At 37.5% G+C, this 16,890-nt stretch overlaps 1 protein-coding gene across 1 annotated transcript in view; it reads left to right on the top strand.

The window, feature by feature from the left end:
• C15H8orf34 (chromosome 15 C8orf34 homolog) overlaps nucleotides 1-16,890 on the top strand; it is a 520,738-nt gene that overhangs the window by 403,322 nt on the left and 100,526 nt on the right. Inside the window, 2 exon segments of the mRNA XM_049853855.1 lie at nucleotides 5,480-5,565; nucleotides 12,687-12,763. Coding sequence (XP_049709812.1) covers nucleotides 5,480-5,565; nucleotides 12,687-12,763 — 163 coding nt within the window.

The following is a 16,890-nucleotide window of genomic DNA, read 5'->3' as shown; positions in this document are numbered from 1 at the left end:
CTGCCTGATCAGAAACTCTGCGGTTGTTGCCCATCCATTTGAGTTTTAACAAGCCCTTGAGGAGATTCCAACACTGAAGTTCAAGAACCATTGGTCTACAGTGTCAAATAAAGACCTTAACTACCTACTTCCATTTAGATCAGTCCAGCTCAGTTTGGTGCCGTGGAACTGACCCCAACTCATGGTGTCTTCACGTGTGTCAGAGTAGAACTGTGCTTCACAGGGTTTTCAGTGGCTTATTTTTTAGAAGTAGATCACCATGCCATTCTTCTGAGCACCTCTGGGCAGACTCGAACTTCCAAGCACATTAATCATTTGCACTACCCAAGGACTCCTCCATTTAAAAGATTTAATAATGAGTCATCTCTAGGGATGATGGCAGATCCAAAGCACACCCTCAGGTCATTTATAGAGATGAAATCAGGTTAAAAATGAGCATGGAAGCTTGCATTGAAGGAAGCTTGCTGATTCCAACACACAGGGCTGCCTCTAGCTCAGATGTCCCATGCTTCGCTGCTTTCTCCTGCAGTTTCCCTAGCTTCAAAGCAGTCTTGTGATTTGCACTTAGTTCTTTCTCATGGCTGCCTCAGGTTTGAGGAAGGCCGGAATGTCCCCAAGGCTGTCCTTCATGCATGTAGTCACCTGGTCAAGCTGTGTGAGTTAGTGGTCCATATTCTGGACCTATCTGCTTGAGAGATACGGTTTATGAGTTCTAAAGTATGCTAAGAATCAATCCTGCTTTAACAGATCTTCTCCACCTTCTTTTGTGTTGATGTTTTTTACATTAGAGTTGAGGTAAAGCAGAAAAGCTTGATAACGAAACCTATCCATTTTCCATGTGTGCTTTGCTTAGATTTGGTTCTATAATTCTCAAGTCCCTGCCAAGAGAGTAATTAGCAACCCAGATAAGAGGCCGTCTATGGCAGCTACATGTCTGCAATCATGTATATGTGAGAACGCCATAAATTTCATTAGAGAGTTAGAGATAGTTAGCATATCTCGCTGTTGGGAGATACGAAGTTAAAAGGGAAATTTAACAGGGAAGAGGATGGTTTTTAGTTTTTTTAGCTCCATGTCACCATCAGTTTTTATATTTTAGGGATTAACGCTCAGAGGTTCTAGTGAATGAGGGAGGGAATTTAATAAGCCAAATTTAAGGAAAATCTTCTGATGAAGAAGAATATTATTCCACTGCATTCCGCTCTGAGAAAAATGTGCTTCATCTTGATGGATTATCACTTAGCCTCATGTTATATAGACGGCAAGAGTGAACAGTGCCTACAGAGGTAGAATCCTAGAGGGAATATTTTAAATGAGTATGGTAAAATAAGAAACAGGAACGCTAGGCACTGTTGGAAATTCCCTAAGAAAAGGAAATCCAGGGAGAGTAGTGTTTGCGGAGGTTCTGGGAGGTAGATCTGAGTCTGGGGTACAGAGATGTTGCTGGAGGGATCTGAGAGAGTATCAAAGGGCAAATTCAGAATTAAAGTAAGAAGACCATCCCATCACAGAGTCCAACGTGAGCGGCCGGGAGTAATGAATGCAGACACCCAGATGCAGTAAGTGGGTTTGGAAAAAAGGGTGGGAAAAAAAATCTCCAGGTAATATTCCAAAGAGCTGAGACTGAGGGTAGGGGTGGGGGTAGGGCAAAGTTTCATAGGGTCACAGTAACCTTTTTTTTTTTTTCTTTCTAACAAAACATTTGCCATGTCAACATTTTTTACACGTACAATTCCGTGACATTAATTACATTCACCATGCTGTGCGACCATCACCACTATCCATTTCTAAAATTTTCCATCAGTCTTAACAGAAGCTCAGTGTTCCCTAAACAATGACTCCCTCTTTCTCCCTTCCTCCCACCCCTGGTAACCACTAATACACTTTGGTCTATGTACATTTGCCTGTTCTAGATTTTTCTTGTAAGTGGCATCATACAGTGTTTGTCCTTTTGTGACTGATTTATTTCGTGCAGCATAACATTTTCAAGTTTCATCCATGTTAGACAAATGAAGCCCTGATATGCACAGCAGTGACTTTTTCTAGGGTAGAAAAAGAACTGTTAAAAGTATGCAGAGAATTCAGGTAGACATTGAAGTTAGATAGTTATTTGTTACTCTGGGGGTACAGATGTAAATTAACACAGGAGGCCCTGAGGAAGTGGAGAATACCAGACCTGGTCTTTGACTTTGGGCAGCTTGCATAGTAACTGGGAATACCATGCAAACACACTCGGGACTTATTCCCCATTACAGGCTCCGGTGCTCAATGGAGGGCTTTGCCTTCAAGGGTCCTCAATAAATTTTTGATGTTGATGACAATTTTGACGTTTTTAAGACTTCAAAATTGAGTAAGTGACAATAAGTTGTTAGAATTTCCCTTAAAAATAAACTTGGAGAAATGTACTGGAACCCTAAAATGGAAAATGAATGTTTAGAAAAAGACTTAGAAATAACTTGACAACTGATGTTATGAAAGAGGCTTTGTGAATTAAAAGCAGACTTTGGAAAAGAAAGATAAGTTAATTTTCTAACTCTTTGAAGAAAATAGTTCAAAATTTCTTAAAACCAGAAGTGTTTCTTGTGGTTTCCCTGATCTAATTTACATTTATCGGGATATACTATTCATTTTGACATGAAACAGTATTGTGGCCTTCAAAATAGCTGGGTTTAATAGTAGTATATCATATTCTGTTGTTCTTTGTAGAAATTTCGGAGCCCAGGAAGGACAACTGTCTCTGCAGACAGCCTGTTCAACATCTCCAAATGAGTAACAAACTGCCTCCCTACATTTCTACCTAGATGTCTAAAAGTCCTTTCAAACTTAACATGTCCCAAACTAACCAGTTAACTAGTTGCTGTCAATTCCATAGAGTTTTCAACGGGCTGATTTTTTTGGCAGTAGATTGCCAGGCCTTTGTGCCAAGGTGCCTCTAAACCCCAAAACCAAACCCATTGCTGTCAGTTCTGACTCATAGCTACCCTGTAGGACAGAGTAGAACTGGCCCATAGGGTTTCCAAAGATGGCTGGTGGGTTCAAACTGCCGACTTTTTGGTTAGCAGTTGAGCTTTTAACCTCCGCACCACCAGGGCTCCAAGGTGCTCTTGGTGAACTCAAACTCCAGCCTTTGGGTTAGCATCAGGGTATATTAACCATTTGTGTCATCCAGGGACTCAACACTCATCTCCCAACAAGGCTAAAGTAATAACCTTCAAAATAGTCTCCCTGCTTTTGTGCTTGCCACCTCCAACCTATTGTCAACCTAGCAGCTAGAGTGACCCTTTTTAAAGATATCAAGGTTTCAGTATGACAAAGAGCATTTTGTCTAGGAGCCGAGAGTGGAGGGGAGTTTGTTGAATATGAAAGAGAGATTTGAGAAAGCAATGAGAAAGGTTTGGAAGTAGGAATAGGAATGAAACTCCTGTATTTTTGAAAAAGTGATTTAACTTTATTAAGACTCTTTCTCGGGCTTGCCCACACAACCTTTATTTGCACAGTGCCAGTTAACTTCTTACAGAAGTAGTGCTGAGCAGATTACAGTTTGGGAAGCATTGGCAGAGCACTCAAGGATAGCAGGGATGTGAAGGGCTCTACAGTGGAAATGGTGCCAAGTCAAGGCACACTCAGCACACTCCTAAAATGTCTGGAGGGTAGTGTTTGGACAAAGATGAGCCAGCTTCATGGCATCTGGGAGGCCACCCAGTATATTGGGTTGTTTTTCATGACCATTCGTTTTCTCAAGTCAACAAAATTGAGAACTCCGTGAAATCAGGGACATTCATAATTTCTTTGCATCTTTGCCTTTGGCTAATTTTTCAGCATATTAATAAATGTCAAATAAGTATTTGGATTGATTAAAGCATACAATGAGCAAAAAGATTATTACATAACTTTTTTTTTTTCCTACCTTTGTTGGAGGTTTATTTTCCATTTAGGTTTTTAACCTAATGTTAAATACCCAAAAGTATTAGACCTAATTATAAATTTTTAATAATAATTTTTACCTACATTTTTCAGTATCTCATGTACCTACATAATTTCTCTCTGATAATTTTGATGAAATCATTCTAGAAAAAGAGCTAAAAAAATTAGGTATTTGATATCATTGAAATAGTTCTACTAATTATTGGAAATAAATACAATAAAGAAATAGTAGAGAAGATTTGAGAAGTTTGTTCATAATTCATTCATTTAAAAGTGGTGTGTATCTTTAAAGTAAAATTCTAAAAAAATAATTAAAATTATAAAACCCTGCATATCTGACCAAAAAGTGTTACTACTACTAGGAAATTATTGAGATATTTTTTGGTGAGCTCATGAAATATAATAAATACAGTTTTGTGTATAGAAGTTAATATGTGAACATCAATATACAATATATACAGAGACATGCAGAATTTGTTAGAATAAATATGTAAATATAATTTACAATATTTACAAGAGATAATGAGAAAGATATGCATATATACTGCTTGAATTTACAAAAGTCAAATGCAACTTACTGTATTATTTCAATGTGGCATATGAAACCAAAGATATAAAATGTTGGACATTGTATCTTTTGAGCCTGGTATAGTGATACATTATACTTGAATTTTTTCTTAATTTTAATGTAATTTTTTAGGCTTATATTAATAGCTTCTTGTGAGGGTACTCGCTATTAGCTAAATACAGGAAAAAAGGAGAGGACGTTGGTAGAAACTTCTAATCTCTGGCCTATTTGACATATACACCATCCTCCAAGTTTGCTGAGCTGTCCTTATTCTTCTATTCTTGGAGGTGAGTTCACAATATTTATCACTGAGCTCTACCACCCTCTATAATGTAGTTTAAGAGAGTAATACAAACCCAGACTACTTAAATTGGCTATTTCTAGTCTACTTTTCTGATCATAAAGATGAGGTCACAATAGCTCAGCAACAATATTGTTGAAAATTGCTTGCACAGTCTTCCACTCTTGAAGAACATGTTTTTATGGCAATCCTAGGCAGTTACAGTAGGAATCTTCATTTCCACTGCTGAGATTGATCTTGACATAGAGGCCCTGAAGCTCGGGTTGGCTGAGTAATGATTATGACTTGGAGAATTGTGTTTGATAAATGTCTGTGAAATCATGATAACCATCTCATGTCCATTGGACCTAGAATTTAGGTGAGCATGCTGTTAGACCATTGCCTTCCTTCTGCCCAGTTCTCCACTGTAGTTTCAGTAAAGGCATTTGCTTCTAATCCTTTCTCCAGTCAGAAGAAAAGCACATTCTACCTAGAGCAATCTTTTTATGTATGCAGGAGGAAAGATAGAATATTTTTCTTCTAGGTTGGAAAAGCAAAAACACTATAATAAAATGGCTTTGGTAAATTTTATTTCTACTTTGAAGAATCATGTCTAAAAGTTCATAGTCCCGTCACCAATATTGTGTTGTTCATATTGTATAATTCAGCATTATTAGAGGTTTCAGTGATCGTTGTTAATTATTTAGGCTTCAAGGAGAGAACCTGGCAGAAAGGACAGAAGAAACATCACAGATGCTTCATTCTCCAGATGACCTAATCCCAGATTCTTTGGGTAAGTTTTAATTCCAAAAATACTCATTGTAGATCTAGTGGCACTTGAAGATTAAATGAAAACAGCAACAACAACAAAAAACTGAACTAAAAGTCTTCTGCTGTCCCAAATCAACCATAGCTGTTGGTCACATATCCATCCCCAGCGCACTCTTGTGGGCTGTATCATGAGGTTAAGGTCAGAGAAGAAAAGCAAGCAGGAAGAGTGGTTGCTGAGAAGAAGCCTCTTATTGCCTGCCCCTGCCTAAGGTACGAACAGATCAACTATAGGTTGGCTAGGCCCAAAATGATGTCACTGATTCCAGCTTGTTTTTGGAGCTCCATGTGGCCCACTAGCTCTCCACAAATTGGATCTCGAATCTTGCTGAATCCTAATTCTCATTCTTACACCATTCAGTCTTCCCTTCTTCTCCTTCTCTCTCATTCCTGGAATCCCTAGGTGGTAAAAATAGTTAAGCACTTGGCTACTAACTGAAAGGTTGGTGGTTTAAATCTACCTGGAGGTGCCTCAAAAGAAAACCCTGGTGATCTACTTCTAAAAAAATCACAGCCATCAAAAACCCGCTGGAGAGCCATTCTGTTGTGAACCACATGGAGTGGCTGTGAGTTGATACAGGATCACCATGAGGCAGAATCAACTTGCTGGCAACTTTTTTTTTTCTCTTATCATTACATTAAATTGGCCGTTAAATCCTGTCAGTGTCACTTCAGAATCTCCTGTCCAATCCAGTCTCGTCGTCATCCTCCTTGCCACTGCCTCAGTCCAGGTGGTTCTCCTCTTTCTCTGTCTAATTTAACAGCCTTGTAAAAAATAAGGCTGCTCATTTCATTTCCCATTTTAACAAAATCCAAGCTTCTTAGTTTACGAATTTCATGTCCAATCTGCTGCTGTTGAGTCGATTCCTACTCATCACAAACCCATAGGCCCAAGTAGAGCTGCCCCTTAGGGTTCCCAAGGCTGTCATCTTTACGGAAGCAGGCTGCCACACCTTTTCCTTACAAGAATGGCTGGTGGGTCTAACTGCTGACCTTTCGGTTAGCAACTGAGTGCTTAACCACTGTGCTAGCAGGGTGCCTGAAGTTCATGTCAGGAGCACTATAAAATGTTTGCTGAATAAATAAATGAGCAAATGATCAATACATCTGAAACACATCACCTGCATCATCAGTCCGTATTGTGGCAGGAAGTAGTTGGCACATCCACTTGGGATAATTAGAAGAGAAACTATAGGAGTTCTTTAATTCTGGATAGAGAAGGACATCTTAAACAAGGTGCAAAAATACCTAGTCATAAAACACATAATTGAGAAATTCAGCTATTGAAAATTATCAAAAGATACCAAAAAAGTTAATAGAGGAAACAAAAAAAATGAGAATATATTAGCAACATATATCACTGACCAAAGATTAATATATAGAATATATAAAGAACTCCTACAATATAATAAAGAAAAAAATAAGCCAATAGAAAAATGGGCAAAAGAGATGAATAGGTATTTCACAGGAGAGGAATTGGGCAATGAGCATATGAAAAATGCTTAATTACACTAGTATTAGAGAAAAGCAAATTAAGACCATAGTGAGATGCTATTTTACAACCATTTGTCAATAATTAAGAAAGCTGACAAAATCAAGTACTGGTGAAGACATAGATCAAAGGGAACTCTTACACTACACTACTAAACTAAACTAAACTAGTGGGGTATAAATACTTTTGGAAAACAATTTCCCATTATTTTAAAATGTTGACCATTTATACAAGCTAAAACCCAGAAATTCCACTTCTAAGTGAAGATCATAGAGAAGCAACTCTTGTGTACCAGGGAACAGGAGCAACTATGTTCATGGCAACGTTGTTAGTATAAGCAAGATTCTGTACATTTCTGGGCAGGAAAATGGATAAATTGAGGAATTGTTACCCCATAGGGAATTGAACACATTTCAACAGCACTCATAGGATGAATAAAACCAGTAATATGCTGGTAAATATCTAACAATTTGTTCTCTGAAAAACAAACACCCTGATTCATAGGGACTGATGATTTCCATGGTGTAAATACACCCACCACTGTGGCTGATTTCAAGCGATCACCCAGACTTCACTCACCTCAGATATATGGGCTCTTCTAATTGATATGAGCAAGTTCCAGCTCACCACTGAATGAGTCTCCAAAATAGATCGTTGACTGAATAAATGCAAGTCATAAAAATCCATTGTTATAAAGCTCAAAAAAGAAGCAAGTCTAAATAATATGTTTTTTAGCAAAACATGCCTAAGTAGTAAGAGTATATTTAAAAGAGGGAATGATAGACCCAGAATGTTGCTTATCGTCAGGGGATCGGTAGACACAGGTAGATGGAAAAGGGAAGGAACACACAGGTATACAAAAGTTATTGGAAATGCTCTAATTCTTAAATTATGTGGTGAGTTTAGAATGTTGATTTTATTGATGAACTTTGTAATTTAAATATACATTATATATATTCTTTTTTGTATGTCAAAAATTACCTAATAAACATTAAAAAATAAAATGGTGTGAGAACATAAAAAAGTGCCTTTGTAGCCCAATACAAAGAAATGATAATAGTTTGTATATACCTAAATCTACTGTATTACTGCTGACATGCTATGCTCTCATTACAAACCTTTAACATTGATAATGACAGTTGAGCAATGTATCCCTAATGACATGGAGGCCCCACACTGCCATTTGTTGTCATTCTCTTAGCTTCTGGGGTCAGCCTAGCCTCTCCTCACTTGCATTGTTATATCTGTACCTTGACTTAGGCCATTCTGTGCTGACTAGTATGTTCTTTCTCCTCCACTCTGCCTATGCAGATCCTATGCTCTAAGGCGTACTGGAAGTCTCCCTGACAACCAGCCCACACCTACTATGCTTCATTTTCCTCAACCCCCAATTGTTCTTCAATTGCTTCTCGTGTGTTTGTTCTTCTCATCTCAATTATATGCTTCTTGAGGTTTTTCCATGTTCCTTATTGGGCCCAGAAAAAAGATAGATAGTTAAAATATTTGCTCATTAATTTTTAAAAATTCTATCAGAATTACTCCAATCCACCCATCTACAGATATATATCACTCAGCAATCACATTTATACAATTACTGAGAATTGCAGGGATTTAAAATTATTGGGAAATTAGACAATGTATCTGTAATATGTTGTTGATTATACTTACTCCCATTGGAAAAATGCATGCATTAAGTTTAAGCTCCTTTCCTGAAGTGCTGATATCCTGCAGTGTTCACATTTAAATATTACTTGATCTAATCAGCAGATTCCCAAAATAAGAATTTCCTTTCTATTTAAGTCAATCAAACTGCTAGCCCAATAATTAAATATTATTGGCATTATCCAAAAGGGCTAATGCAATTTTCATGTCAGCTGTGCTGTGTATACACATTGAACTTGACTCAATGAGCATAAATGTTTCTATGGATAGGTATAATTTTGTGAATAAAAAAGGTGCTCTGAGATGAGCAGCAACAGCAAACATAACAGCTGGAAGAAGTTGGATACAACTAGATTCCTTCCAGCCTTAGCAGTCAACCGTAGAGGCTGGTTTCTAGCCCAAGCGTTGAAGAGAGTGTTAGACTTTGACAAAATTACTTTGTCTTTCTACGCTTCAGTTTCTTCTTCTCTAAAAAGAGGAAGCTTGGTAAACTCTCTAATACTCGTCAAATTTAAAGACATTTTCCCCCGTGTAATTAAAAAAAAAGAATTAATCACTTATATTTAAAAAATCACATATATTATAAATTGCTGTGGAGTAGACAGAGCAACTTATTTTGCACATACCATATCTGCCCTACCAATTATTATTAAAATACAGTGTACTCACAGTGCTTAAAAAAGAATCCAGTATACCTCTTTGAGCATTAAACACTGAACTTTATTTTCATGAGGTCTCTTGTCTCTCCTAGCTTGTTAGATTTGTGTCCTGCCACTAGATTTTTTTTTACTAGATTTGAACAATTCAGCAGGGAAACCTTGGTGGTGTAATGGTTAAGTGCTACAGCTGCTAGCCATAAGGTTGGCAGTTCGAATTCACCATGCACTCCTTGGAAACCGTATGGGGCAGTTCTACTCTGTCCTGTAGGGTCGCTATGAGTCAGAATCGACTCAATGGCAATGGGTTTCAGGTTTATTCAACTTAATAGCTTTCAATATGATCAGACATGTGACTCCTCAAATATTCTGGCAGAACTTCACAGTTGTCCCTCTACCCTAAATTGAATGGGCTTTACCATATTATAGATCTCACTGGAAATGGCACGTATAACCTGGAAGAACTCAACCCAAACAACAACAAAATATAAGACCATAAAAAGTTACCAGTACTTTCCCTTTATAAAAACTCATTTTTGTTAAAAAAAAAAAATTAGTACTGTAGAAATGTTCAAGTAAATTCCATGGGAGAAAAGTTCATAGAAAATAATCTTCTTCAACATTATTTTGAAAACACCTAGGAACATGCCTGGCATACAGTATTTGCTGAATAAATGAATATACAAATATACAAATTAAATGAATGAATGAATACATATGTACGTACATAATAAACCAGAGTGGCAACCCTTTTTCAAAAACATAAACTACTCACTGAGAGGAACTTGAGAAACCATTTATAAAAAACCAGTTGCCCTCTAGTCAATTTTGACTCATAGTGACCTTGTGTGTCACTCTAGAGCTGGGCTCCATAGGGTTTTCAATGACTGATTTTTTGGGAAGTAGATTAGCAGGACTTTCTTCCAGGATGCCTCTGGGTGGAATCAAACATCCAACGTTTTGGTTAGTGGCCTAGCATTAACTGTTTGCACCACCTAACCAAAAAAAAAAAAAAAATCCATTGCCGTTGGGTCAATTCCGACTCATAGCAACCCTAGGGACTCCTATTTGTGGTATAGTGTTAGAAAAAAAAAAATCAAATCCACAAGAATATGGGTTTTCTTGCCTCAATCATGAATGAAAAATGTGGAATAGAACATTTTAATAGTATTTATTTATTAAAGCAAAATTTGACTCAAATAAGAATTTCAACACACACAAACAGAAAAAATGCTGAGTGAATACTAAAATTACACTAGCATTTGCTGCACAGTCCTGTAGAATTGAATTCAGACTTGAATTACTTAAATTATGTTTGTTTTACATGCTAATTTACACAGCCTGGCTATCTGTAACTTTTACAACTGGGTTTTAAAAGATGGGTGTTAAGTATTCTTTGTAAGTGGATTCTCTCCCGATTTTTTTCAGCTAGAATTTGCTTCTCTTTAATGTCTATGTCTGTTTTGAAGGATGGTAGGTAAAATTTTTAGATTTATCTATAATTTGAAAATATATGTGGTTCTTCCAAAGTTGATTTTACGGTAGAAGGCAGAACATGTTCTAAAATAAAATCTATATTTATATTTAGGTAAGCTGTGTGCTCTCAGATTCAGTAACTTTTCTTCTTGAGTGTAAAATTCTGAATTATCACGGACAGAGAGAGCTTCATGATTCAAACAATTCTGATTGTGGCTTTGTGCAAAGCTTTCTTTTCCATCGCCTCCCTGGTCTCAGGTGGCCATTAAGAACTGAAGGATTTAATGCTTTGATTTTCTTCCCAGGGCACATGTTTTATGCAACTGAAAAACCTGTCTTCATATGTACATAGAGCTGAAGGAAAATCTTCTTTAGAGATTCATGTGGCTCTCTCAAATATTAATAAAAATGAGAAATTATTTTAAAAAGTATTCAGTGGTTTAAAATACCTTCCTCTTGACAGACTTTTTATTTTAATTGTGTTAAAATTCAGCTAAAGAATTTGACTACAACAATCCCTGATACAGAGAATTTCTAGATGCCCAAATACCCAGAATTCTTTATAACCCATGGGGATGACTGTTGTTATAATTAATTTAACTCAGCAGACATATAGAAGGAATTGCCATCATTTTACTGATATATTTGAAAGTCATCACTCACCCACCCTTCAATCTATTCAGGCTAAGTAATCACAGCTTCTTGCTTGACACATTAAAATGGAAAATCTACCACCAATTAACACTATGCATCCTTACTTGAACTCTTTTTAGGATTTTCCATCCCTTTTAAAAGACAGAATACAAGGGTACTGAAATTATGTAGTCAAAAAAAAAAAATTAGATCGTTAAAACAACAAATATAAAATTTTAAAGGAGAAAAATGCTATTAAATTTTCAACAACTAGCTGGATAATATGCCAAAAGAAAGATAACTGCAGCTCCTGTATATTCCTGACTTCACTGTACCCCTTCTAAATTAGCAATTTACCCTTCTAGATTAGGAATACTTAACGTTTTTCATCCACCGCTCATCTGTCAGCTTGTCATAGTGTGGTGGCATGCGTGTTGCTATGATGATGGAAGCTATGCCACTGGTTTTTCAAATACCAGCAGGATCACTGATGGTGGACAGGTTTCAGCAGTGCTCCCAGACTAAGACAGACTAGGAAGAAAGACCTGGTCATCTACTTCTGAAAATTAGCCAGTGAAAACCTACGGATCACAACACAGGATTGTCCAATATAGTCCTGGAAGGTCAGATGAGCCCCTTCTTTGGAAGGCACTCAAAATACACAGTGGCCACAATGGACTGGAGCTTACCAGTGATTGTGAATATGGCACAGGACAGGGCCATGTTTTGTTCCATTGTATGTGGGGCTGCCATGAGACAGAGTCGACACAACGACAACAACAATAAGACGTTTTTCATAAATTGTCTTTAAACTAAATAAATATCACTCTATACTTCATTTGGAAACCCTGGTGACGTAGTGGTTAAGAGCTACAACTGCTAACCAAAGGGTTGGCAGTTCGAATCCATCAGGCTCTCCTTGGAAACCCTATGGGACAGTTCTACTCTGTCCAATAGGGCCGCTATGAGTCAGAATTGACTCGACGGCAATAGGTTTTTTTAATATACTTCATTTTAACTCACAGTCTATGATTTTTCAAGAAACAGTTCAGTCACTTCAATATTCTCATATTAAGTTCAGATATTGGTTTAAATATCAGAGAATTAAATTATATATCAGAGAATTAATATATAACTATAATTTATTCATTCTTTTTATAAAAATAGATTCATTACCTGGAACTGAAGAGGCCCTAATGGAGGAAGGTGAAGAATTTGAGAAAGCATCTAAATTAACAGGACATGTAAGTATTTGCATTTGTTTTTTATCTCTAAAACTAATGTATATTACTAATAGGAAAATACAGAAAGAAAGAATAGAAAACAACATTCTTTAAATTAAAGAATATTTTAAAATATCTACAGTGAGCTTTTATCAGTAGGTGGCCAACTCCATTATGTATATAGCGAGATTGTACTAACCGTTTTCTTTTCAGCAACTGGGGAAGAAGGCTTGAAGAAGGTGGAGAAAGCTAACTTCTTGTGTTATTACATGCTTTACTTGTACATATGGACATTCTAAAAGATTGAGCTGCCCTTTTAGACTTTAATAAGTTCAACTATACATACTTTTTAAAATTTTTATTGTGCTTTAAGTGAAAGTTTACAAATCAAGTCAGTCTCCCATACAAAAATTTTATATACACCTTGCTATATATTTCTACTTGCTCTCCCCCTAATGAAACAGCACACTCCTTTTCTCCACCCTATTCCATTCAGCCAGTTTCTGTCCCCCGCTGCCTTCTCATCTCCCCTCCAGACAGGAGCTACCCGCATAGTGTCATGTGTCTACCAGTATTATTTTCTATCATATAGTCCAATCCAATCCCTGTCTGAAGAGTTGGCTTTGGGAATGGTTCCAGTCTTGGGCTAACAGAAGGTCTGGGGACCATGACCTCCGGGTCCCTTCTAGTCTCAGTCAGACCATTAAGTCTGGTCTTTTTACTAGCATATGAGGTCTGCATCCCACTGTTCTCCTGCTCCCTAGGGGTTCTCTGTTCTGTTCCCTGTCAGGGTAGTCATTGATTGTAGCTGGTCACCGTCTAATTCTTCTGGTCTCAGGCTGATGTAGTCTCTGGTTTATGTGGCCCTTTCTGTCTCTTGGGCTCATAATTACGTTGTGTCTTTGGTGTTCTTCATTCTCCTTTGCTCCAGGTGGGTTGAGAGCAACTGATGCATCTTAGATGGCCGCTTGCTAGTGTTTAAGACCCAAGCGCCACTCACCAAAGTGGAATGCAGAAGGTTTTCTCAATAGATTTTATTATGCCAATTGACCTAGACGTCCCCTGAAACCATGGTCCCCAAACGCCTGCCCCTGCTACTCTGGCCTTCGAAGCATTCGGTTTATTCAGGCAACCTCTTTGCTTTTGGTTTAGTCCAGTTGTGCTGACCTCTCCTGTATTGTGTGTTCAACTATATATATTTTTATAGGAAAATAAATGTTTTGCCTATCCTGGAAGCTTACATATGACTTAAGCATGCTATTTTAAGTTGTGAAGTCCTTGTAATATTTTTGTTAAACTATATCTCTTCAATGGCACATACTAGGGGAAAACCATAAGGTTAAATATTTTTAAATGTAATGTAATGTTAAAAAAGATATAAAAATGGAAATGTTTCTGTGTGTGTATAAATTCTAAACATAAAGTTTATAAAATACACCAAGTTGCTAGAAACCCAACCCAATTAATAATGCAATCTTATTGTTATTGTTTGGTATCCAGTTGATTTCAACTGATAGCAACGCTATATGAAAGGGTAGAACTTCCCCATAGGGTTTCCTAGGCTGTTATCTCTATGGGCACAGATAGCTGTGTGTTTTCTGGCTGCTGGTGAGTTCAAACAGCAGACCTTTCCTTTAGCAGCCGATTACTTAAACATTGCGCTTAAACATTAATGCAACCTTGAGTTATCCTAAATATGGATGGACTGGGTTCACATACCACTACAATCTCTCATTAAATCACACTATTTAGAATGTTTTTATTTTATTTTATTGTGCTTTACATAAAGGTTTACAGAGGAAATTAGTTTCTTATTAAACAATTAATACACATATAGATTTGTGACATTGGTTGCCAACCTTGCGATGTGTCAACACTCTCCCCTTCTCGACCTGGCGTTCCCCATTTCCATTCATCTAGCTTTCCTGTCCCCTCTTGTCTTCTTGTCCTTGCCCCTGGGTGGGGGGGGGGTAATGCCCATTTGGTCTCATATAGTTGAGCTACGGATATTATTGTTTGTTTTATGGGCCTGTCTAATTTTTTGACCGAAGGGTGAACCTGAGGAGTGACTTTAGTACTGAGTTAAAAGGGTGTCCAGGGGCCATACTCTTGAGGCTTCTCCAGTCTCTATCAGACCAGTAAGTCTGGTCTTTTTTTACAAGTTTGAATTTTCTATATTTTTCTCCCGCTCTGTTTCGGACCCTCTACTGTGATCCTGTCAGAGCAGTCAGTGGTGGTAGCCGGGCACTGTCTAGTTGTGCTGGACTCAGTCTGGTGGCGGCTGTGGTAGTTGTGGTCCGTTAGTCCTTTGGACTAATCTTTCCCTTGTGTCTTTGGTTTTCTTCATTCTCCCTTGCTCCAGACAGGGTGGGATCAATGGAATATCTTAGATGGCCACTCACAAGCTTTTAAGATCCCAGATGCTACTCACCAAAGTAGGATGTAGAACATTTTCTTTATAAACTATGTTATGCCAATTGAGCTAGATGTCCCCTGAGACCATGGTCCCCAGCCCTCAGCCCAGTAATTCGGTCGCTCAGGGAGTTTGGATGTGCCTATGAAGAGTAAAAAAAAAAAAATTTTTTTTTTTTATGAAGAGTCTATGACTTTGCCTTGGTCAAGTTGTGCTGACTTCCCTAGTATCTTGTAGTGTTTTACCCTTCATCAAAGTTACCACTTAACTATTGTTTAGTTAGTGTTTTTCCTTTCCCACCCCTCCCCTGCCCTCCCTCATAACCATCAAAGATTGTTTCTTTCTGTGTATAAACCTTTTCATGAGTTTTTATAATTGTGGCTTCATGCAGCATTTGTCCTTTTGTGATTGACTTATTTCACTCAGCATAATGCCCCCCAGATGCATCCAAGTTGTGAGATGTTTCACAGATTCATCATTGTTCTTTATTGTAGCATAGTATTCTATTGTGTGTATGTTGCATGGTTTATCCATTCATCTCTTGTTGAGCACTTAGGTAGTTTCCAGCTTTTTGCCATTGTGAATAATGCTGCCTTGAACATGGGTGTAAGCCAAAAAACCAAACCCATTGCCAATGAGTCAATTCCAACACATAGTGACCCTATAGGACAGAGTAGAACTGCCCCATAGGGTTTCTAGGGAATGCCTGGTGAATTCAGACTGCTGACCTTTTGGGTGTGCATATGTCTACTTGCATGATGGCTCTTATGTAGAACATTATTTTGATCATAGGATTTGTTTGAGGGTACCACACTTTCTGATGAACTTAATGAAATTTAATTTAAAAAAAACTAATGTCACTCTGTAATTGAAGCTTTCCTGACCTTATTTAAAATCTCACGTTTTCCTTTATTTTTCTATATAATATTTATCACCTTCCACGGTACCATATAATTTACTTATTTATTTTCTTTATTGCTTATCTGCTTTCACCACAATATAACCCTTTCAATACCCAGTTGTCTTCTGCTTTGAATTTTTTGTTGATGCTGTGTGTTTTCATTAATGGAATACGTACTGAATCATTGAGTGTGTTTGTATTTTTGGTAGGTACCATGGATTCTTTTCTTGCCTTATCCCACCATTCCTACCCTCAGAATCCCAAGGTACATATGTGTACCAGAAATTCCACCCACCTGAGTTGAGTGGTACATATGTGTACCAAAAACTTTTTATCAAAGTCTATATTCTTCATACCAAAAATATTGATTCAACACCACCTTATATAAAATCCTGTAAAAAAGAATAAAATAAAATAATTTGCAGCACATACCCATTTCTTCCATTTGAAAAGTTATACAGGTCTGTGCCTTGCAGCAACATGCAGTGTAAGTGGGAAAGGCACTTCCCAGTAAACCAAAGAGCTGGAAAATGTAGGTAGTTGCTATATGTACCATGATCATGAAAGAGATAAGGTTTATGAGGGCAAGAATTTCTGTCCCATTTTTCCCTCCTGTAGCCCTATACAAGTGCCTACACACCGTACAAAAAAAACAAACCTGCTGCTATCGTGTCGATGTCGACTCATAGTGACCCTATAAGACAGAGCAGAACTGTCCCATAGAGTTTCCGAGGAGCAACTGGTGGATTTGAACTGACAGCCTTTTTGTTTAGCAGCCAAGTTCTTAACCACTGGACCACCAGGTCTAGGCACACAATAAATATATGGTGAATG

This window comes from Elephas maximus, chromosome 15 (genome assembly GCF_024166365.1).
Source record: "Elephas maximus indicus isolate mEleMax1 chromosome 15, mEleMax1 primary haplotype, whole genome shotgun sequence".
Classification (NCBI taxonomy): domain Eukaryota; kingdom Metazoa; phylum Chordata; class Mammalia; order Proboscidea; family Elephantidae; genus Elephas; species Elephas maximus.
Note: the sequence above shows the minus strand (reverse complement) of the source record. Positions and strands in the feature narration are given on the sequence as shown.